Raw genomic sequence first — 23,711 nt, forward strand, 5'->3', positions numbered from 1 at the left:
AGACTCTTGAGGTTCTCTATATAAGATACTTTAAAGTTAACTCTGACAATTGAAATTATCAATCCAATAACCATGTGCTGAGTTCACTGTAATTGACGTTAGGAATGGTAAGGTGAGCTTAACATGGTATTCCATGCCTGCAATTCCAGTATTCTGGAGGAGAAGATATGAGGATCTCCGGAGTTCGAGGCCACCCTGTACTATATTGTGAGTTCAAGTTCAACCTGAACCACACAGAGAGACCCAGTACCCAAAACAAAAACAAAACAAAAATAGTAAGGTGACTGTTTCCTGTCTATAAGGATGAGCCCTGGATACATTTAATTATGTCTGATATGCTAGAGTTTTGTAGCTCAATCACATTAAGAGTATGGACTAGTAAACCTATTTAATGCAGTTTGAGAAATTTAAAACAAGACTGAGGAAATTTCAACAGAAAATTTACTCCCAAGAAATCTCATGGTGGTATTAAACATAGCTCCTAATTTATGAACAATGAGTTAACAGTGCATTCATGCAAACAATGCTATCTTTAATCGTAGTAGAAGATGAATACAGAGAAAGTAAGGCTTATCATTCAGCAAGAGTTTTATAATCTAACCATGAAAAGAAGTGTAATACACATGAAACATCCTTATTTATTTATTATTTTATTTACTTGTTTATTTATTTATTTATTTTTGTACTTTAGGACAGTGTATACAAGGTCTCAGTACATAGATCCAACTCATAGTGATCCTCCTGTTTACAACCTCACAAAAGCTGGGATTACAGGCAAGCGCCACCATGCTCAGTCTCAATCGCTATTTCAGTATGCTCCAGGGCTAGGCTGGCATGGCAGGCCAGGGGATTGATCTCCTGGCCCCTGAGTCTGCCTAAGCAGGCGCTTTAATCTGCTGAACTATCTGGCTGGCCTTCATCCTTATTTCTTACAAAGGAATATTATGAAGTATTGAAAACTTAAGCCCCTTAAAGCTAATGGTGCACAGCAGTGGTGGAGCACATGCCTGTCATGCACAAGGCCCTGGTTGGATCCTCATCACAGCAAAAGAACAAAATCAACAACAAAAATAACATAATAACCCCGCAAACCAAATTAAATATCACCAGACTTTCTCCTTAAAGAAAACAAGTTTTAGAAAAACTTTCGTTGAGTCTATATAGACTACGATAGTCTTTTACTGTGGATAATAAAGTAAGTGAGTTTCAACTTAGAAATCTGTGTCCTGGAATTTCCTGGACAAGTTTGTTTTCCCAACCGCACTTTATACATCTGTTTTGCCTCAATCACAAGTTTAGCATGGGTCAGGCGAGCTAGCTCAGTGGACTAAGTGCCTGCTTAGGCAATTGCAGGGACCAGGATTCAATCCCTGGCATTAGAGGCCGCACTGCCCCCGCCCCTGGCATGCTAAGCTGGTCGCTGAGACCTGGCATGGAGTGCATGCCTGAAATCCCAGCGCTGGGGAGGCTGAGAGAGGAGGATCACTGGAGTCGAATCTGCGCAGTGAGACCCTGTACCAAATACATTAAAAAAAAAAAGTTTAGTGTTCATACAAGAATTTCTTATACTTAAAACACTGAGCAAATTTGGTATGTATTTTTGATATTCCTTTAAGGACATTGAATAAATTATTTTTTCCTTTCTTTGCTCTTCCTCTCTGATCCTTACTAGCTAAGATCCAAAATGTCTATTAACATCTTTCTTTTAAAAAAGTCATGATTTTCTCAATGTTCTTCTATTTTTATGATAGCATTTTAATAGATTGGTTTTTGGTTAAATTCTATTTATTGGACTGCTGCTTACATATAATTTTTTTCTCATTTATGCATACAGACATGTAGTGAGCACTTCCTACACTCCAGCCATTATTGTTGGTTCTGAGACTGACAATGAACAAAACAGACATAGTCTCTGACCTCATAAAGCTCTTGCAGGAAGACAGATAATAAATGATGACCTGCCAGGCGAGGGTAAATGCGATGGAGAAAAATGAACAGGAATAGACTTAATATTCTTAGAGTTTTGTACAGTGTGAGCAAGTTCTTATCCTTTGAGAATACAGTGTTTATATGAATGGTGTTGGCATGAATTCTGCTATCGCGGAGTTCTCTGGAATTAAATTACTGATCCCATGGACCTTATCAATGAAGAGGGCATCTGTGAGTCAGGAAACAATTGCTTGCTTTTCATGGCAGCCTGCCTGTGGGAGACTGGAAATATTCTAAGGGAAGACTCGCTCCTGAGAGCTGATCCATGATTTAAAAAAAAAAAAAACAAAAACCCAAACAAACAAAAACCAGCAAACATCTCTTTTAAAAAATAGCTTTTACTTTTAACACTGAGCTCGTAAGTGGTTTCTGAGAACACTGAGGGAAAATAACCTAAGCTGGGTTCAGTGCCATCTTGTATCTGAATTAATGAACCTGGACCTTGCCTCATGTCCTAAAATTAGAGTCTTCCTTTTTTGCAGGGCAGGCACGGTGGAGGTCCGCTGATTGATGTTACCGGCAGTTTTGTTGTATGGTCTTAGAGATGCCTGTAAAATGCTCATGTTTTTATAATTTTGAGATGGAGCTCAGAACAACTACATCCTGTTTTCCTTAACACTGTGCCCTTTGACCCCTCTGTTTAAGATTGTGGCTAGTCTAACAGGGAGTTCTAGTTTCTTTGTGACAGGTAAAGGAATACTATCAGGGCAAAACGACTAGTAAATTTTAGGGATTTCATTTCGCAGTAGGTGGAGGCCAAGTTAACACACAGTTTCTGAGTCCACTGGAGTTCAGTACTAGTTCCTTTGGCGGAGGAAGATTTAGCTTCATTTCCCAGCAGGATTGCTAATAATGTAGGACTGAGATGGTGTGTGAAGGCCCACAAATCCTTGAGTTGCACCTCTTCTGGTCATTCTTTCCCTCAAGGGCTCAAAAGAAAACAGATGAAGGAGACAATAGCTAAAAGACACCAAAGCTAGATAATTCTTTTCTTATGTCTGTCTCATTTTCCCTCCTTGTAAACTATGTGCCATTGCTGTTTCTGCACCTCTGGGCTGTTGGAAGTCCTGCAGAACTGAATATAAGTGGGCACCAACAAGCTGTTTCCCTGTTACCTATCTGTGTTTTGATGTACTAATAGTTCCAAGAATATAGCTTTGAAACCTAGATTTCCAGTATTCGAAATCTCTTCCCAACACTCAATGCATCACTTCCCAAACCCAACTTTGACATCTCAGATCATTTTCACTCCAATGCCAGTTTTCAAGAGACAGAAGAAACCAAGAGAAACACTAGAACAGAATATTTCTTAAATTCTTGTAACTCAGTAGCACAACACCTGCCAGGCAAGTGCAAGGTCCTGAGTTCGATCCCTGGTACAAAAAATTAAAATTCTAGACAGAATCTGTCCAACGCCATTTCCTACTGTGGCAGCAGCAGCCCTGAGCTAAGCTCACATGGGTAGAGGTCATGAAGGTGAAGCAGGAGGTCCAGCCACACAGCAGTGCCTCGTAGGCCACATTAGCACTCCACTCTGAGGCAGGGACACAGCAAAGGAGGCAACCACACACCACCCTTTGATTCTCTCAAGTTCTAAGAGGAAAGACTCTAAGGGGTCGTGCTCCCATTTTTGATACCCTTAACACAGCCAATGAAATGGATTTGAAGTTAAAGTAACCATCTTCAACCTTGAGAAAAAGCATGCCAAATCTAGAGATCAAAAGGCTATGTCCATCTTTCTTCCACCAAATTACTAAGTATCAATTTTCCAGAATTTATATCAATGAAACCAATTTAGCTAATGAACAAAGCAGTTCATTAAAAGCTAAAACATGAAATATCAATTTGCCAAATAATCAATTCATGGAAAATTAATACAGCAGTATTTTTCACTAGGTCAAAGACAGTTCACTGCTACTGGATGCAGAGCGGCTGTGGAGTGAAGGCCAGGGAGACCCTGTGCGAGGCCGGCGTTAGCCTTTGCAAGCTCATGCAGGACCACTGTTTCAAGAGTTTCCAAGCTTTGAAGTGAAGGCTGACATCTGGGGTTTTATGTGAATTGTACTGATACTTGAATTTGACAAATACTTAAAATACAAAAACAAAACTAACACTAACACTACTCAGGGCAAATGCAGCCCATCTGAGGGCTGGACTAATCCATGTTCTCCAGCTTACAATTTCTGCTACAGGTCCTGGGCACTAGCCTGCAAGACGTTCATGCCTTCAGCTAAGATATAATATTAGCTTCACTTAATTGCTGAGATGAAAATGTACTGAAAGTGAAAAGAGCTACTAAATGCTTAACTAGTAAATAAAGTTTTGAGAGCTTGAGCTAGAATTCAGTGAGTGTAATAGGAATTCTGAGTTGAAACAATTAGTGTTTTCCAGAATGTAGTAGTAAGAATTAGGGAAGAAGCTTAAGAAGGTATATTTTGAAATTTTTACTATCCTTTACTTCATTTTAAGGTGAAATTTAAGGGGAAGCATTATCTCTATAGAGTATTTTTGAATTATTAAATTTTAACTTCATATATTAATCAAAATTTTTTGAGGGGTAAGAGGTCAAGCTTATGAATCATACAGTCAAGAAACTGTATGATGCTTTATAAGTTATCTTAAATTCTTTTTAATGTTTTAGGCTCCTCATAAAGATTGTAAAGGGCAGTCACTGTCTGCACTTCTTTTGCTGTGTCTTGCATATTTCTAGAACAATGTGTTTTTCACTAGAGGTCCCCAGTAATTTTAATGCTTTGAATTACTTACACATGTAAACTTGTTTTAAACATTTATGGATTAAATATATATTTCTTCCTGTCAACTTTAGATTATGTGAAGGGAGGTATGCCCGAGACTTGGAGGAAAACAAAATATATCTTTTAAAGACCCAAACAATGCAACCCTTAATTTGAAACCTCTGTCTTGGGATGCCCTTATCTTATCAAAATATTTAGTTGGGAATCTTATGACAGGACGTTTCTTCTAGGGTTTTAGCATTCCTTGGGCTAGAAACAATATAGAATAAAGGCAGTCTTTGTGTTTCTCTTTGAATAAAATGTTTTAAATAGATAAAAAAACAAGCTCACATTTAAAGTAAATCATTAGCATCATCAATTGTACTCACTTGGTTTTAGCCATAGGGTTAGACCTGAAGTTGTTTTCAAAGTGAGGCTGTGTGGAGCAGGGTTTGTCTTCGCGTCCTACGTCCTGACTGCTCTCACACAAATGAGACTGCACTCAGCCCCACATCCTGCTTCCTTTCTCTGCCCTTTTGAACTATTTTGTTGTTTTCTTGGGATACCTCAGGCAACACAGAAGTTCTAGGACAAGAGTTTGACTGCAATTTTCTGAATCTTTATGTTTGCTGGAAAAAGATTTTCTTCTAGCAAGAGGAAAATTAAAGTCCCAGCCCTTGTCAAATTGAAAAGCACTTTATTGGTGGACAGTAAAATTTTATTCCTAATTGTTATAGATTTTTTGTTTTTATTCATCCTATCTTTTGTAATGCCTTTCTTTGGGAGCACCTTGCTTTCCAATTAAGAATTTTGGGAAATTTTAGAAGAGAGAAATTTAGAGAGCGTGATTATTTCCTAAGCTTTTTAGAAGCACCTAATGGTGAGGCCTTGCCTAAATTAGTAATTCAAAGAGTATTTCCCTCAAGATAGATAAAAAAAGAGGCAATGTGTACAGAAATTTTCTTTTATAATTGAATTTCAAAATGAGAAAGCTTTCCCAGGCATGTCAGTGTATTACATAAATTGCCTATTGCCTCTTCACACTCTACCTTTGGATATTTTTGAAATACCTATTTCTACATCATCTATAATATTAAACAATAAGTATATCTTTTCTTCATTTTTTGACTACATGAAGTATAGTGTGTACTATTCTATTAGGGTCTTTAAAAGTTTTTGTTTATTTATTTATTTATGTATGTATTTGGTACAGAGCCTTGCTATGCAGCTCAAACTCATAGTAATCCTTCTGTCTCAGCTGCCCCAGTGCTGGGCTTACAGGTTTGCACCACCACTCCTGGTTTCAGTGGCTGGCTCGGTGTGGGGCCGGCTTGAAATGTGGTATGGAGGATTGAATCTGGGTTTTCTTGCACTTGCCAGGCAGGTGCTTAGACTGCTGAGCTATCTGCCCGGCTCTATTAGGGTCTTTTTATTCTTTCATTCAACAAATGTTTTAAAGTCTCAATTACATACAAGGCATATATATATATATATATATATATATATATATATATAGCATATGAACAAGAGAAAATAAAGCCATTAATACACGTAAACATTCATTTAAAAACGTTCAAGTGTTGGGCCAGGGAGATAGCTCAATGGCATAAGTGCCTGCCTGGCTATCGCTAGGTCCTGAGTTCAATCCCCAGTAACCAAAAAAAAAAAAAAAAAAAAAAAAAAATTCAGGTATTATGTAAGAATGACCTCACTTGAGATTACTTGTCAGTTTGCTATGATTTTTTGACAAAGAGCCTTTCCCTTGATAAAATAGCTGAAATAACAATTGCTTCACTCTGGGTTATACTCTAATTTGAACTCACTTCTGCTCTCTATAATGACAGTGTAAGTCCCTTTTACACAAAGCTTGTCTTTTTTATTTTATTTCATTTTATTTTTTATCTACTGTAACTTTCTTGGAATAAGAAAGAAGACTTCTAAAATATATTAGGTTTACGAACTCTAAAAATACTAGTAATACATATGCTCAGGAAAAAAAATGTAAGTTTTCATCATTATTTGATGTTATAACTTCTTCCTCTTTAAAGGAAGAGATAGCACAATCTTTCCTTCCACTCTCCAGAGAAGACTTTATAATGATATTAGTGACTTAATGCACTCTAATTATAATCCTTTAAAGGCTCTTTTATAATATCTTCTCAGAAAATTGAGAACTTTCAGTTCTTCTCAGAACTTTCCCTAAAGTACAATAATAAGTACAAAGTGGTAGCCTCTTAAATTAAACAGATTGAATGTTAGTTACTTTGAGTATTAGTTTTTATCTTTTACATATATTCAGAATAGGGCTGGCAGGACAATTCAGTGGTCTAAAGCGCCAGCTTAGGCAAGCTTAGTCAAAGTGCAGGGACTGTAATTTGATCCCCTGATCCCCTAGCTCGACTTGCTGGCCAGCCTGGCTCCCAGGGTGGGCTGAGTTGGCCACAAAAAATAAATAAATAAAAAACAAAAAATACACACACACACACACACACACACACACACATATATATATATTCAGAATAACTATTATTTATGTTTTAGGATAATTATATTTTTTAATCCAAGGAACTAAATTGTGATTTAAAATAGCTGATAAAGATAATCCGTTTTCCAATGTTCTTTTGCTTTTAGGTAATTTGGACACTTGGGATTTACTCATTTGCTTACCTTCAAGGAAGACAGATGGAAAGCCCTGTGTATCCAAGGAAGATATGTGCCAGCTGGGTTTACATCAAAAGGTAAGTAGCCTAAACATGTGCACAAATGTTATCAGTCCTATGAATATTAACAGTGGTATTTCATGATCCATAATGTATTTAAGAGTCTTGAAAAATTAGTTACATCTGCCAACAAAGTCACAGCTGGCCATGTGTCCTGCTTCCCGTTGCTGTGACAACACACTCAAGGACAGTCAGCTCGTGAAGAAGAAGGATGTATTTTGACTCAGTCTCATGGGCTTAGGTCCCCATGTGGTCTCCTAACCTTGCTGCCTTTGAGTGATGTCGAGGCAGTACAGCCTGGCCAGGAGCTTGTGGCAGAGGAAACTGCTCACCTCGCAATGGCCAGGAGGTAGAGACAGAAGAATCAGAGTCTTCATGTCATCTTAAAGGGCGTACTTCCACTGACCCACCCTCCTCCACATAGGCCCTACTTCCTAAAGACTCGACCACTTTCCAATAGTACCAAAGGCATGCCTTTGTCCTATTAGCCTTTAGGAGACATAATGCAAAATGTAACACCATGCCTTACATATTTTACCACAAAAGAGTCACAATTTTATGTGTGACAATATATCTCTCAGTTCCAGAGGCTGTCAAGTAGTTTTTCACTGAGTAATACTCAAACTGTACTTAAAATTCTGCAGCCTATGAAGTAGTGGGTTACTTTGACCACTTGTTTTGTCAAAGTAACCCAGAATCTTATTGCTTTGGCTTTTTCAATCTAATCTAAGTGACAGTAAGAACCATACAAGTTCTTATTAAGTTTTATTTATTTATTTATTTATTTATTTATTTATTTAGTATTTTAGGGAAGAGTCTACAGGGTGTTCAGGATCTCACTACTAGATCAGACTCATAGTCATCTGCCTGTTTATAGCCTCCCAAGAGCTGGGATTACAGGTGCGCACCACCATGCCCAATCTCAATTGCCATCTCAGAGTGCCCCCCAGGGTGGAGCCAGCACTACAGGCCCGGGCATTGAACCCTGGCCCCTGCAGCTGCTTCCAGGCTCTTATTAAGTTTTAAAAGTTCACATTCACTGTTTGCTGTCTAGGCTGTATAACTATGCAGCAGACAATTGATGCTTATAACAAGTCTATGAAAAAGGTGCAAATTATTTTAAGTCCCTAAGTGGAGTAATAGTAGCCTACTGTGATTATTTGACATGGTTTCAGGAATAGTCTAGATATTTTCTTTCCTCCTCTGCTTATTCCCTTGAGTTTTCAGTTAGGTGCAGTCATTAGGGTGTCCTTTTGCACTGTCAGCCATCCTTTAACTCCCAGAGTTGAAGAGGGAAAGGTTTGTGCAGTTCACAGTCTATGGAGGCTTCAGTCCCTACTCAGCTGGCTCTGAAGCAGGGGGCACATGGCAGGGGACAGCTGTTCTTGGTGACAGAAGACAGCAAAAGCAGCAAGAACAGAACAGGGAAAACAGGTCTCCTTCTGCCTTATTTATTTATCTAGTGCCAGGTTTTGAACTCAGGACCTTGCACTTGCCGGGAAGTCTGTCCTTTTTATTTTATCCAGACCTCTGGGATTAGAGTGGTGCCAGCCCAATCAGTGTACTAATCCAGCAATCAGTTAGTCTTAATCCCAGCATTGCACTACAAACCAGTCACCAACTCTAGATTCAGCTACCTCTGAAAAGGCCTGTGTCCCCATGCCTGTCTGAGGCTTTGGGGAGGCATTTAGACAAACTTTAACACTTTCATTGCTTTTAGAATTTGTCTTATTTATTTATTTATTTGCTATAGTTGGGCTCAAACCCAGGACCTCATACACGCTAGGAAATTCCTGTACCACTGAGGTATAACACGCTGTTCTGTTTCCTTCATAGCCATTTTTCTGCTCATTCTTTAAATGCCAGTGTTTCTCTACACTATTGCTCAGATTTTGATTATCATTTGCATTTGATGATTCCAAACCGACAGTTACTGTTCAGAGTCCTTCCTGGCTTCTGCTTTGGGTATGTCTGAGCGGCTCTCCATGGGTGTTCTCAGACTCACCCACTTATGATGGGCTCATTATCTCCCCCTGTAAATCTGAGTCTGCTCTTGCATTTGAAGTTTGCAGCTCTTCTGCTGTTGCTCAGAAACACAATCAGCCACTCTGCCATGGAAGCCCGAGGTCCGCCCTCCGCCCTTCAGCCCTTCCTCTCCTTTGACACCTGTATCATATCAACAGCCAGTAACTATAAAGACATTAAGCCCTTCATACTCATCAAGTCTATTATCCATCTACACACTCCTTTGCTCTTGTTAGATCATCAGTACTTTATCATTATTGTTGCTAAATTGTCCTCGTTCTTTTTTCTGAGTCAAATTTTTGCCCCTGAGATCTACCTCTCTATAATTATTTGCCAAATAATTTTATATTTATAAAATGGTGAACTAACCTTCTTATTCTTATGCTTTAAAATATTGAGTGCCTTCTCATCAACTCTAAGACAAAGTCTACAGTGTGTTTTGCATGTGAGCACATGGCAGGAGCACATGGCATACTCAGAGGGCATTCTGAGGAGAGAGAAACTGAAGAGAAACTAATAAAGGAATTATAGAAAAGGGATTTGCAGAGTAAAAAAAAATCCCCAAACAAAACAACAAGAGCCTAGTGAGACCCAAGTAGGGCTAGCAGCTTCTCAAATTCTCACCAGCTATGGTCTTAAGAGAGGTCTGGGGAAGGAGTGGTGCAGCCAGGACCTAACAAGAGCCACACCAAGGAAGAGGAGTCCCTAGAAGGTACTGTAGACCCAGGAAAGTGCATCCTTTGCCAGTCACCAGCCTCTAGGGAGGGAACCTGGAGAGAGGAACTCAAATGCCAACCGCCCACCGGGCTCTTGCCTGCACCTCCCATTGGTCCGAGACCATCGCTAGTCAACGGGCAAGATTGCCTGTCTTTCTGCCTATAAAAGTCATCTGAACCTCCCTCCCGGTCAGTGACAATGTAGTACAGACAGCCACTGAAGAATTGTTGTGAGTGGCTTCTGGCCCAACAATACTCTTCTATTACTTCTTAGAGTGCAGCACCATAAAGGATGTTATATTAATTTTTGTTTCCTAAATATCTATGTTATTTTTTGCTACATTCATTTATTATAATTATTTTTTCCTACCTTTTCTCTCTACCACAGTGATTTGCACCTAGAAGGGATTGTCTCTGTCCATATAATATTTGGCAATGTGCAGAGGTAGTTTTGGTTTTTTCCCAGCTAAGGAGGGAGCTGTGTTACTGACAACTATGGGTCAAAGCCAAAGGCGCTGCTCACTACTGCATAACGTCCACCACAAAGAATTATGGAGCCCAGGACAAGAGTAGGCAAAGGCTGTGATGCCCTCATGTGCTCGGCTGGCCTGGCATCAGCCTCAAGGGTCTGCCAGATTCCACACCAGCTCACTGGCTGCAGCAGGGCTTCCCCGGCTTTCCCCCCATGAGCATTCTTCTAATTCTTCATGTGTAGTTCTAATTCTGTATGCATTTATTGTTCATTATTCTTCTTGTTACATGCAAATAGAAGCTAGGTTTGCCCAGCTAATAAGGAAAAGTACTGTCATATTGGTGCTAGTTTGATGTCTATTGGGCCATGCAGACCTCCCTCAGAAGCTTCCCCCTTGGCTTCCCTGAGCATAGAGGGTATCTCAAATACTCTTGGAAACAGAATTTTCACGATCTTGTTGTAAGTCCCTCACCCCCGATAGCTCACTACACCAAAGTTACCTAAGCAACACTCCCTACTGTGGCAGCTGCCCTCATGCTCCTGTGAAAGACATGCTCCTGACCTGGGTGCCAACCCTAGCAACAAAAGTGTCCAGGTGCTCCAAGTCCTTACAATCCATCAGTTCTGTGTGAACCGGGCATAGATGCCAATGAGGGGGACTACGCCTCTACACCATTTGGTTCTCTACTTTGTTTCCTGGGCTCCAAAACAAGTGGTTTAGGACCTGGGCACACACAGATATGTGTTCTGTGCCTCCAACATCCTTCTCTCCCTACGACTTTGACAGTAAACTCTTGCACCATAAATCATTACCTCGATGATTTTTGGAAACATTATTTATGCTCCATAGTCAACATATCTTTCATCAAATAAGAAGGCATTAGACTCTGGACAGTCTCCAGACATTTGCTAGCTTAAATTTGCATGGAAGTCCCAGGAGGCCTGGGGAACCTGTGATGAGGAGACACAGAGCAGGGCAGCCAGTGACAGCAATAGACAAGGTGAGAAGATCGTGTGGTGAGTAAGCAAAGAGCAGCACAAGCACAGCATCGGTTATGGTGAGAGCTCTTTACAACGTTGGAATGGTTTTACACTTGCAGAAACTGCAAAAATAGTATAAAAATTTTCCATAAACCCCAAATTTACTGTATAGTTAATATTTTATATAACCATGGTACATTTATCCAAACTAAGAAATTAACATTTGATATGCACTATTAACTAAATTACAAAACTCATGCTGCTTTTCTGTTCTACAGTCCACTAACATGTTCTGTTACATGAAGCTTTAACTTCTCTGCAGTCTCTCACAATCTCTGACTGTTCATCTGTCCTTTTTTTTATGACTTTGAAGTTTTTGAAGAATAATAGTTAAGTGTTTTGTAGAATGTCTCCTAATTTTGGTTTATCAGTTATCTTCTCATAAAATCATGGACTTTTGGAAAGAGAATCCCAGAAATGATATGCCTTCTTCAGTTTAAAATATGAGGCATAGGGCCAGGGAGACAGCTCAGTGGAAGTGCCTGGCAAGTGCAAGGTCCTGAGCTATATCCCTGGTACTACCAATAAACAAATAAACAAATAAACAAATAAATAAATAAATAAGAGGCACATGGTGCTCATTTGTCTTATTACTGGTGATGTTAACCTTCATAACCTTCATCACCAGTTGATGGTGGTAGTTGCTGGGGATTTCTACTGTGAAATTACTACTTTTACTCTTGTAATTAGTATGTATCTTGGGAGAAGACACCTCAAGACTACACAAATATCCTAGTTCTCCTCAAACTTTACTGAAGAATCTTAACTTTCAGGAATGGATCTTGCCCATAATCATCATTCTGTTCTCCTAGTAGTGACTACTATGTCCTATTTTTTCTATAATCATTTATGGGAAGTATTTTTGGTTTTGTTACTTGTTTCTGTGGTGCTGGTGACTGATCCCAGGGCTTCATGCATGCTAACCAAGTACTCTACCACTGAGCTACAACCCCAGCTCTGAAATTATTTTTTAAGAAAGAGGTGCATCGGGGGCCGGGAAGATGGCTCAGTGGAATAAGCACTTCCCTGGCAAGCGCAAGGGCTTGAGTTCAACCCCTGGTTCCGAAAAAAAAAAAAAAAAAAAAAGAGGTGCATCTATCAATACGACATGTCTGAGTCCCTTTCTTTAAATAAAAAAGATATCCTTTGTGAGAAATTTTTTCTCTTGAGAATTACTTTTGTGTTAAATTTCAGCCGACACCATTTATCAAGATGGAGACCCCAAAACATGAGAGGATTGGCTTGCAGATGTCTCACTAATTTCCTTCTGGGCTTTCTCACTTCATTCATACTTTTGTTTAACTATATGTTTATTTTTTCAGTTATTCTTTTGTTCTTTCTATAACTGAATGACTGTATTAATCTCTGCTTTAGACACTGAGAACACAATTAACAATACAGACAGAAATCCCTGCCCTGGGGAGCTTAGACACATGTAGCAAGTTTGGGAAAGAAGAAATCACCAGGGAAAAATATATGTTAGATTAAAAAAAAAAAAAGAATTAAGGAGAAAAGTAAAGTCAGGAAAGCACTGACTCAGGGTGGGGGGTGGTCTTTCAGTGAAATGATGGGAGAAGATTCCACCAAGCAGATGACAGTTGAGTGTGCTTGGCAGATGGGGCGTTCCCTCCTTAGTAGCTCAGCGTGAGTCACAGATACAGAGGAGAGGAACAGCAGGCAGACATGAAGAAGGATGCCTTGCTTATTTGAGAAACACAGGAGCCCTAGGTGATGGGAACAAAGTGAGTGGGGTAGGAAGTGAAGACATGCATGTATCTGGAGTGGTGGCTTCCTGACAGGAGCCAGGGGAACCCTGGTAAGCTCTGGGGCTCTTGTTCTTAGTGAGGTGGAGGATAATTGGAGGGTTTTGAGAAGGGAGGTGACATGAATTCCAACTGGGTTCTTACAGGATTGCTCTGGTTCTGTTTATAATGAGGACCCAGTGAACAAGGACCAAATCAAGGAGACCAGACACTGCAGTGATACGGGCCCAAGATAAGGGTGGCTTGGACCAGTACAGTGACAGCAGGGCTGGTGTGATGGAGCCAGGTCTACTGGGATGAAGAAATGTTGAACATAGAAATGACAAATAATGATAGCTGACACATAATACTGAAATGCATTAAACATCATTCTAACACCTTTTGATTTTATTTGTTTTTGTTTTTTATTTCATATTTTTTTTTTGCAGATGAACAGATTGAAACACAGAGGGTTTAAGAATCTTGTCTAATACCTCATAGCTAATAACTAACTCAGCAGAGTCACACCCAGGGAATGGACTTCAAATTTCTGTTTTTCTGTCATATCAATAGAATCAGTATTTAGTCCCTGCATTTAAGCCTCATCTAATGAGTATTCTTAGATGAATATTCTTAAATAATGCATAAATTTTCAGTAATACATGTAGATAGCTATCTCTTTGGAGAGTGAATAATTTGAAGCTACATGAGCCGTGACTTATTTATGTAAACAACATACATATCCAAAAGACAATTTCCTTCAGCTTTGTTGAGGATGCCTCAATATTTTCAAGACTTTATACTGACCAAAGAAAAGGCACCTGCTCAAATTAGAAGTACTATTCTCACTAGAGCTTTGCAATTTTAATGCTTAATGAAAATGGTCATAAAATGTGTAACAGGAAATGAATGGTCAGGACTTTCTCTGGTCAGGAGGATAGTAACATGAATTTAAACAGGATCACTTCCTAGGTGCTGGAGGGGATGCCGGCTGCACTATTTGAGGAACACTAAGTATAGTTATGGAGCCTCTATCTCATCTCAAACAGATGGGTGCTGGCATTGCAAACACAGAGGGATTCATTTCTAGCTTTAAATATTTGTAGGATTAGCAGTCCCTAAAACCAGGATGCTGTTTTTAGTACTTGGAGAGCTGAGAACTACTGAAACAGCTCTGACTGTAAAGTATGCTAGGGCATTTCCGGGTTTGGGTGAATTAGGTGGAATGGAACTTGTATATGAAAGATGGAGGGAAGGAAGACTTCTTTTTCTCTGATTAGCTGATTCTCCTAATTTCTTGTCATTATTTTTTCTGGCTAATGATACTGAATAGCTTTGGGAGGCCTGAATTTTGATAAGAGAAAAGGCATGAACAGGTACAATGAGAAAAAAAAAAGAAGAGACCCCCATTTGATGTGAGTGTCATCTCAGTGTTCAGGTACCCAGGAAAATTTTTCACCTGGGTATTTTTTATTCTTTATAAAGAGTTATGAAAATGAAACTATGAAAATGAAACTGCTATTACACATGATCAAAAGCAAAGTAAAAATCATTCTTTTGAGAAATAGTTCACTAATAAAAGCAAAAGCATAATATTAATTATAAGCATTTGAAAAGTGTTTACAAATCAAAAACATGAAACTGCAGTAACATCATTAACTTCTTTTTTTATGTATTTAGGACAGGGTCTACTGGGTCCACAGGGCCTCACTATACAGATCGGACTCGTAGTGATTCTCCTGTTAATGCTAATTTGTTTTGTCTCCATTTTTCAATTCTTTGACCTTTTTCTCATCTTAATTTCTTATATTTTTTTCTTCTTCCAATTTTGCATGCATGTATCTGATAATATGAACAACTAGTTGGAAGAAACATTATGCATTACAACAAATACTGTGAAATATGTTTTATTTTGTTAAGTGAAATTCTGTACCACTTACAATTTTTCTGTTTAATACTCTTACAGAATACAATATTTTGTACTTTTTAAAAAATATATATTTTTAAAGAGTTCAAATTAGGGCTGGCCAGACAGCTCAGTGGACTAAAATGCCTGCTTAGGCAGATGCAGGGACTGGGTTTCTATTCCTGATACCCAGGCCCTGCCCCTGAGCCAACCACTGAGACTGGGTGTGGTGGTCCATGCTTGTAATCCTAGTGCTTGGGAGGCTGCAAACAGGTGAATCACTATGAGTCTGATCTGTGAAGTGAGGCCCTATAGACCCTGTAGATCCTGTAGACCCTGTCTTAAATACATAAAAAAAGGAAGTTAATGATATTACTATGGTTTCATGTTTTTGATTTGTAAGCACTTTTCAAATGCTTATAATTAATATTATGCTTTTGCTTTTATTAATGAACTATTTCTCAAAAGAATGATTTTTACTTCACTTTTGATAATGTGTAATAGAAACAATTTTGGTGCAAATTATTACAGACTACGGTTTTTCTTTTTTTTTAAAACAGGGTCTCACTATGCAGTTCAGGCTGGCCTTGAACTCATTACATAGCTGAGACTGGCCTTGAACCTGAAATGCTCCTCCTGCTTTGGCCACCCAAGTGTTGGGATTACAGGCATGTTCCACCATACCTGGTTTACAAACTGAATTTTGGAGATATGCTAGAATTAAAATCTTTTTAAATGAAAATTTTCTTCCTCCCATTTTGATCTGTGAGAAATATACCAGCGTATGCAAGTCATTATTGTTATTCTAAATATGTAATCTAATTCTTTCAGAGGGTCAGGGCATCCCTATAATCCAAGCACTTTGGGAGGCTGAAACAGAGGATGGAAGGTATGAGTCCAACCTGGACAATTTAATGACTTAGAAAAATAATTACAGGGTTAAGGATGTAGCTCAGTGAGAAGGTAATAGATTCAATTCCCAGCACTGAAAAGAAAAAATAGTTTAATACCAAGTAAAGAAAAGCAGCCTTCATATAAACACATCCATGTGTTTCTGTATAAGGCATCCAAATACGACATTAGTGTTTAGTACAAATAATTATGTGGGCTGGGCATAGCGGCCTATACCTGTGACTCCTGCACTTGGGAGGCTGAGTCAGGAAGAACGTTGGCTCAAGACCATCCTGGGCTGTGTACTGAATTTGAGACCACCTTGCACTATATAGTGAGACCCTGTCTCAAAAAATAAATGATTATTTGGCTGATGATGAAATGTTAATGTAAATTTAAGTATAACAAAAATCCTGTTTTGCTAAGGGAACTTCATATTGGAGGGAGAGTATACAGTGTAGGGTCAGTGGATGTATGGAATTATAAGGGGAATCTCACTTTCTCTCGATTTTGTTATTATTTTTACATTTCTCTAAAAACAGCTATTAAAAATAATTTTGTAATGCTAAACTGAGAAATTCATCATATAAAAATCAGATAATCTGGATTAAAACTACTTTGATGATATTCCACTTGATAATGGTGTGAATATTTTCTATTTTATGATATACACAAAAGGAAAAAGAATGAGGATGTAGGAGAGCATTGTTAGGGTCAGTAATCAAATATATAATGCAGTCAGTCAACAACCGCAGCGTGACCCTTGAATGTTTTCACCTCTTGTGCTGAGTTGCTCAGTTTGGCTGCTTAGTCTGGGGTTCATTTTTAGAGCTGAGTAGAGGCGATATTTCTAGCGTCATGTGTCATCACTGTTATGTCATCTGCAGTCCTGTGAATTCTGAGTATGTGCTTCAGAGGAAAGAGCATGCGAAGTCATTGGGTGGGGGACAGGAAAACACGGCAGAGTGCAGAACAGTTGCTTCCCTTGGGTTGGCTCTCACTTTTTGAAGCCTTTTTTCTGTTCCTCCGGAGTCAATTAATCTTTCCGGTCCAATGTCTCCAAAGAAGGGTCGTCTCTCTGCTGTCTGCTGAGACACAGCAACCCAGCCTTCTGTCTGAAGTTAGTGCTGACAATGCCATCGATGCCGTAGCTACCGACGTAGCCTTGGCCCGTTCATCCAGTCGCCATTATCCATCTGACCAGGGCTCTGCCGGGCCTTCCGTGTGCGTCTGGTGGGGCGGCCTAACTGCAGGTGCGCTCAGGCTGTGCCTGGCAGCACATCAGCTCCGCACGCCTTAGGGGAGGTCAGAAACGGACCGAGCCCCGCACGGCCTTCCATGCAGCTGGCCTAGCGCTGCTTCTGTGCCGGAATCCTCTCAATGTCAGAGATTCTACTAAGTCACTAGCAGCTGGGTGATTTTTGCCTTATGTAGGGAAAATGGCTTGGGGTTACTGACTCTTGAAGCTTTTCACAATCTTAATTAGAAGATACCTTGTGTGTTTAAAAAAAAAAAAACCCTAAAAACTTTTGCAGTGCTTTGTCCCTCTAGTCCTTAAAAATTCTGAGTAGAAGCATTCAGGGCTTTTGATGTCCTTATTTTCCACATCCAGTTGCTGAATTTTCACATTTTTTAATTTGAGAAATGTAGAGGACCCTAAAACTGGTAGTACAGAACTACACTGCCAGTCTTTCTTTAGTTCCCAGTATAGAAGAACGTAAATGACTAGACTTCGGTGTTCTTGTAGACTTCCAATGACTACAATGCTTAGGAATTCTGTCCTTACTGATTCTTAAGTGTGGATTCTGCTGAAGCCTGGACTTCATTCATACAGGACCTGAGCTGGAGTTGTTCTCTCTGTAGTTCTTACTGGGGAGCAGAAAGTTCACTGAATAAATGATGAGGATTAATAAGATCACAAATTTTGGAAGAGATTTAATCAATGTACTACTTCAAAGCACTTTAAATGAATCAGTTTTTAAAAGTACAGCTTGTTATAGACTTCATTAAAGTTCTATGGCAGAAGTGGAACTTAGAAACCAAAGCTCTTTATGCCTTTGTATATACATATAAATGAAGAAATTGGGAAAAAAAAGAAAGAAGCAAAATATGTTCAAGATAAAAATTCCATTATGTATGGAAACAGGACCACAACCATTTCTTTTTTTCCAATACAACTGAATCCCTTTTATCTAGTAATGTCTATGGAACACAGTACAGAAAATATAATCCTTATTAGGCCAGAGTGAATTAATTTGAAAATAATATGTCTCAAAGTGAATCAGATTTTCAAGATAATTTACACAGATTTCTTTTTGTTGGTTTTGATGATACTTTATCATATTTGTTGTTACTTTTGGAATTTAATTTATAATACCTAGTTAGTCCATTTATAAATTCCCAGATGAGAATAAAATTATCTTTTTTTTGTATTTTAGGGAAAGGTCTACAGGGTGTTCAGGGTCTCACTACTAGATTGGACTCATAGTGATCCACTTGTTTACAGCCTCCCAAGAGCTGGGATTACAGGCACATGCCTCCACACCCAGTCTTTTTTTTTAAATCTTTTCTTTATAAGCTAAAAATTAGTATAATTAAATATATGAAAACATTTATTGCCTTTTGGCCAGAACTGCCATCTTCCAGTAACTTGCCAAAACAACTAACACAAAGGACAAGAGGAAGGGAACCTGGTATACGTTTTCCAGACCTTTTAGAAAACATGGGGTTGTTCCCTTGGCCACATACATTCAAATCTACAGAAAAGGTGATGTTGTAGACATCAAGGGAAGGGGTACTGTGCAAAAAGGAAGGCCTCACAAATGTTACCAAGGCAAAACAGGAAAAGTCAACAATGTTACCCAGCATGCTGTTGGCATTGCTGTAAACAAGCAAGGTAAGGGCAAGATACTTGCCAGGAGGATTAATGTGGGTATTGAGCATAATAAACACTCAAAGTCATGATAGCTTCCTGAAACGTCAAGTAAAATGATCAGAAAAAGAAGGAAGCCAAAGAGAAAGGTACCTGGGTTCAAATGAAGCCCTAGCCTGCCCCTTCCAGAGAAGCACAAGTTGTGAGGACCAATGGAAAGGAAACTGAGTTGTTGGAACCTGTTCCCTATGAATTCATGGCATAAACTGGGGACGTTGCTCTGCTATTCAGTACCTAACTGGCAGTTTAAGTGTTCTAGGTCCTATGTAAAAATAAAATCATCCTGTGTTGTCAGGGTGGTTTTCTTAGTTGAACAGGTATGTGGTGCCTTCTTATCTCAGAAGTATTTGCAGCAGATTTTTCACTGCACCTAGTAACTGTGTCTAGTCTTTCCTCTTTGGTGTTTTTCTGACTGAAACACATTGCTGAGGTATTATTGTGCAGGTATATGCCCAAATATTCAAATATTTATAAAATATTTATATTGGCTTGAAGATCCTGTAAATCATCATGGGGAAAAGATGTATCAAAATAAATGGAAGTCACTTCAGAAATAAATGTAAGTCTGTTTCAGCTAAATAAATTGTTTAAAGCACCAAATTAAAAAGAAAAAAGAAAAAAAATTTATTAAGCCTACTAAAAGCAAAGTTTGGCTAAAAGAGTTTTGTGGTGACCTGCTTATGTGTGAAAGCAACAGTGTCCTCCAGGCTGAAGGCTACATATGAAATTTTGAAACACATTTAACACTGAGTTACTGTAAATAGCTGCATGATGAAAATCACTGAGGGCCTTTGAAACTTTGGAATTTTGTTGACTCTGAAGTGTGTCTGGTGCTGGTTTTTGCAATGCAAAATTAGCAACTATGAAGTTACTTGTGTTAAAAATACTTGCCCTAAGTACTTTTTGTATCTAACAAATGTGAAATTAAAAAAAAAAAAGTTTTCAAGACTTATGTTCAAATATTTTCAAAGATTTCCAACGGCTATTGTCTCATATTATCAAATAAGCCACTTTCAATATTCTGTATTGGAATGCAGACTCGCAGTGATGTGAGGGCTGGGTGTGAACTGTGGACAGAGAGCTCCATGTTTAAACTTTCTGGGGCCCGCCAGGTAGCTCAGCAAACTGAAGTGCCTGCTTAGGCAGATGCAGCGGCCAAGGTTCCATCCCAGGCATGCCGAGCCGGCTCCGCCCCCGGGGAGCTCTGAGACTTCAATTGAGACTGGGCGTGGTGGAGCGCGCCTCTAATCCCAGTATTTGGGAGGCTGAAAACAGGAGAATCACTGCAAGTCAGTCCGATCTACCTAGTGAGACCCTGTAAACCCCGTAGAGCCTGTACAAAAAAAAAAAAAAAAAAAAAAAAACCCAAAAAAAAAAAAAAAAAAAAAAAACAAAACAAAACAAAAAACCCTTTCTGGTTTCTGTGTTTTCTTTGCTTCACCATTTACAAATGTCTAACTCACTAGAATTTTTTTTATTCCTTGCAGATAAATATATTACCAGAATTATATCAGCTTTGCAGAAAGGAAGGATTATGTCAAATAATTAAAAGATTTCCAGGTAATCTTTAGTTAATTATGAATCTGCATGTAACGTGTGTATTTTTCGCAGACATCAGCCGGTGTAGACGCAGAGTGGCAGCCTTATTTCTCTATCATTCCACTGTCACGCAGCTTCTGTGTCAAAGACCTTCATCATAAGTAATATGACATTCTTCCATCTTTTGATCTGGTAGATACCTGTTACTTTTTGTGCATTCCGTTTGTGTTTAAAGCAAATGCTGCTATATTTTAAAAAGTATTTTAGTAACTCAATTATGTGAAGTTTGATGTTTTAAAAATGTAGGTTTCTTTATGACTAAATTATTGTGATTATAAAATTTGTTTTTTTCTTTCTAAAGTCCTCTTATATGTACATGTGTTTAAGTCAGAATACAGAGTAGCTCATGTCGACTATATTAGGAACTCAAAAAAAATTTCCACTTCCAATTTTCATACAAGTTCATATAGTGGAAAAACCTCAGCAGAGTACATGAGCCTTTATAAATTAAATAAGCCCTTCTGGATGAAATTATAGCCTGCTTCAAAACACATTGGTGGAAGAGTTTCTCAGATTTCATGCTTAAAACTCATTTGTTGTTTAATAGTTTATGTCCTTAGAAAATATTTTGTTACATAATTAAAACTTAGATTTGCATAATTTTAATTGTGTCTTATATTAATGTATGTCCCAGTGGAACCAGAAAAGGAGGCGGTATCTTAACCCTTCAGCTCTTCCTCAGGGTTGTCTCCACACCCAACATCGCTGCCCTTGGCACGCCCCATTGGAAAAACTACAGTCTTCTATTATCATTTATCAGAAATTAAAATAGAAATGAATCAGTAATTCAAATTTCAATTACATTTCCATATAAATAGCTGAATAAATTTGGTTCTAGTATTATTATTTTATATATTAATTGTAACTGATTATAATCTCTGGAGATTTTTTTTGATAAACTCTAGCTGGAAGCTTTTTCTCTATAAAAAAGTAGTAGTTTGTGGGAAGTAAAATAATCTATTTCAATTAATAGAATATTAATGAATATCCAGTGTTCTTTTAGTTAAGGCAATCCAAAAAAAAAATGTTGTTTGCATTTTGATCACAGCCTATAGACTTTTAAAGCCTGTTTTTATTTTTATTATTTATATTTTAGAATGATTGGTTTAATTTTTTTTTTAGCATTGTAGTTAGCAGAGGAAGATCACAGCAATGGTGCCCGGTTTATGATTTGAAATAAATTATCCATTTTAAAAATTTACCCCAGATTTTATATAATTTATATTTTACTTCCATTAAATTAAGAAATGTTTCTGTCTTCCTTTCTTTTTTTTTACATGCCTCATTCTTAAGGACATTATAAATTCTAGACACATGTAGTCCTTTTCTCACTTGCTAGTGTGTTAATACTCTTTTTATCTCTGTGACTAACAATGGTTTCATGGAATATATAGTCATTTCAATGAAATTATTTCTCCTGTCATGTTGTCTTTCTGTAGCTAACGATAATTCTCTCTAGATGTATAACTTTTAAAAAAGTAGCATTATTTTCTGATAAATTTCTAAAATAGTAGCTTTATTTATTTATTTTTATTTATTTATTTTTTTGTGGAACCGGGGATTGAACTCAGGCCCTTGAGCTTGCCAGGGAAGCGCATATTCCACTGAGCCATCTCCCCGGCTAAAATAGTAGCTTTAGTTGTAAATTATTATTAAGAATATTTGTTATTTAATATAAACTCAATATTCATAAAACTCAAAATATTTTGTTTATTGTGAATGATGAATATTTAATACTGAGTTAAGATTATGTAATAACTTGTCAGTACCTAAGTTTATGGTATTTTAAAAAGGTGAGATAATAAAATTAAACATAACACTAAATAATGTAGACATTTTATTTAAAGGTAGCCTAGCCCATTCTCCTTTAATCTGTGTTTTATTTGGAGGTTAAAAGAGGTCATATTTTCAAACCAGAGAGTTTTGCTTTTTTGTCTATTATCTGTGAGAGTTCATTCCATGAGGTTGTTGGAGTTTTTGTTTTTTAAATCTGTAGGTAGAGATAAGATCTATATCATGTATTTAATTTTAAATCAATTAAATTCTATGTGTATGTATATTTGTTTATATATAATTTTTTTGAAGAATAAAGCAGATTCTACATCATACCTAATGCATACTGCTCAAAGTTGTAACTTAATCATCCTAGATTCAAAAAATTGAACAAGAAGCCTCATTGCATGTAATGTTTTCTCTCTTTATCTGATTATCTCCAAACTTTTATGTTTCTATTAGAAACTGTGATGATCCCAAGTCAACTTGCCACAGTTATGCTTTTTTTAAAAAATGTATTTGGTACAGGGTCTCACTACGCAGTTCAGACTCCTAGTGACCCTCCTGTTTTCAGCTTCCCCAGCACTGGGATTATAAGCGCGTTCCACCATGCCCTGTCTCCGTGGCCAGCTCGGTGCCTTCGGGAGCAGGGCTGGTGTGGCATGTGGTACCACAGATCAAACCGCTGTCCCTGCGCTTGCTTAAACAGGTGCTTCGTCCGCTGAGCTATCTCGCTGGCCCTATAGTTATGCATGTTATCAGAGGACATGAGTTGCCTGAATTAGAGACAAATGACATTTTTGCTTATGACAGTAGCAGTGGACAAACTACAAGCATTTGTACCACGCTACTGAATCAAGTTTCATCCCCTGGGTAGGTACCATTTCTGTAACTAGTGGTGTGCATTGTAAGAGAATAAATTCAAGTTTAGGGAATATGAATCTTTAATAGCAAGAAGTCACTTTTGGCCCAGAGGAAGATAAAGTATTGTTAGGCTAGCAAAAGCAAACTTACCCTCTTTTTTGAAGTGCTGTCTGTATTTTTTCAGACAGGTATCCACTATAAGTATCTGCTGTATAAATATCTCTGTAAAGATGGTTCAGATCAAAAGTTATCAGTGCCTGTTTGTGAGATGTGCAGGACTATGAAAGTGGCATAGAGGTGTCTCCA

The 23,711-nt window shown here is 38.1% G+C and overlaps 1 protein-coding gene across 3 annotated transcripts in view; it reads left to right on the top strand.

The window, feature by feature from the left end:
* The window catches only part of Cped1 (cadherin like and PC-esterase domain containing 1), a 296,384-nt gene that overhangs the window by 55,435 nt on the left and 217,238 nt on the right, over positions 1 to 23,711 (top strand). For all 3 annotated transcript variants that reach the window (XM_004643315.2, XM_023703413.1, XM_023703414.1), the window contains exons 4-5: positions 7,356 to 7,462; positions 20,657 to 20,729. In XM_004643315.2, the coding sequence (XP_004643372.2) occupies positions 7,356 to 7,462; positions 20,657 to 20,729 (180 nt within the window). The remainder of the gene's footprint in view (positions 1 to 7,355; positions 7,463 to 20,656; positions 20,730 to 23,711) is intronic.

Source organism: Octodon degus, unplaced genomic scaffold, assembly GCF_000260255.1.
Source record: "Octodon degus isolate 3935 unplaced genomic scaffold, OctDeg1.0 scaffold00170, whole genome shotgun sequence".
NCBI classification, from domain to species: domain Eukaryota; kingdom Metazoa; phylum Chordata; class Mammalia; order Rodentia; family Octodontidae; genus Octodon; species Octodon degus.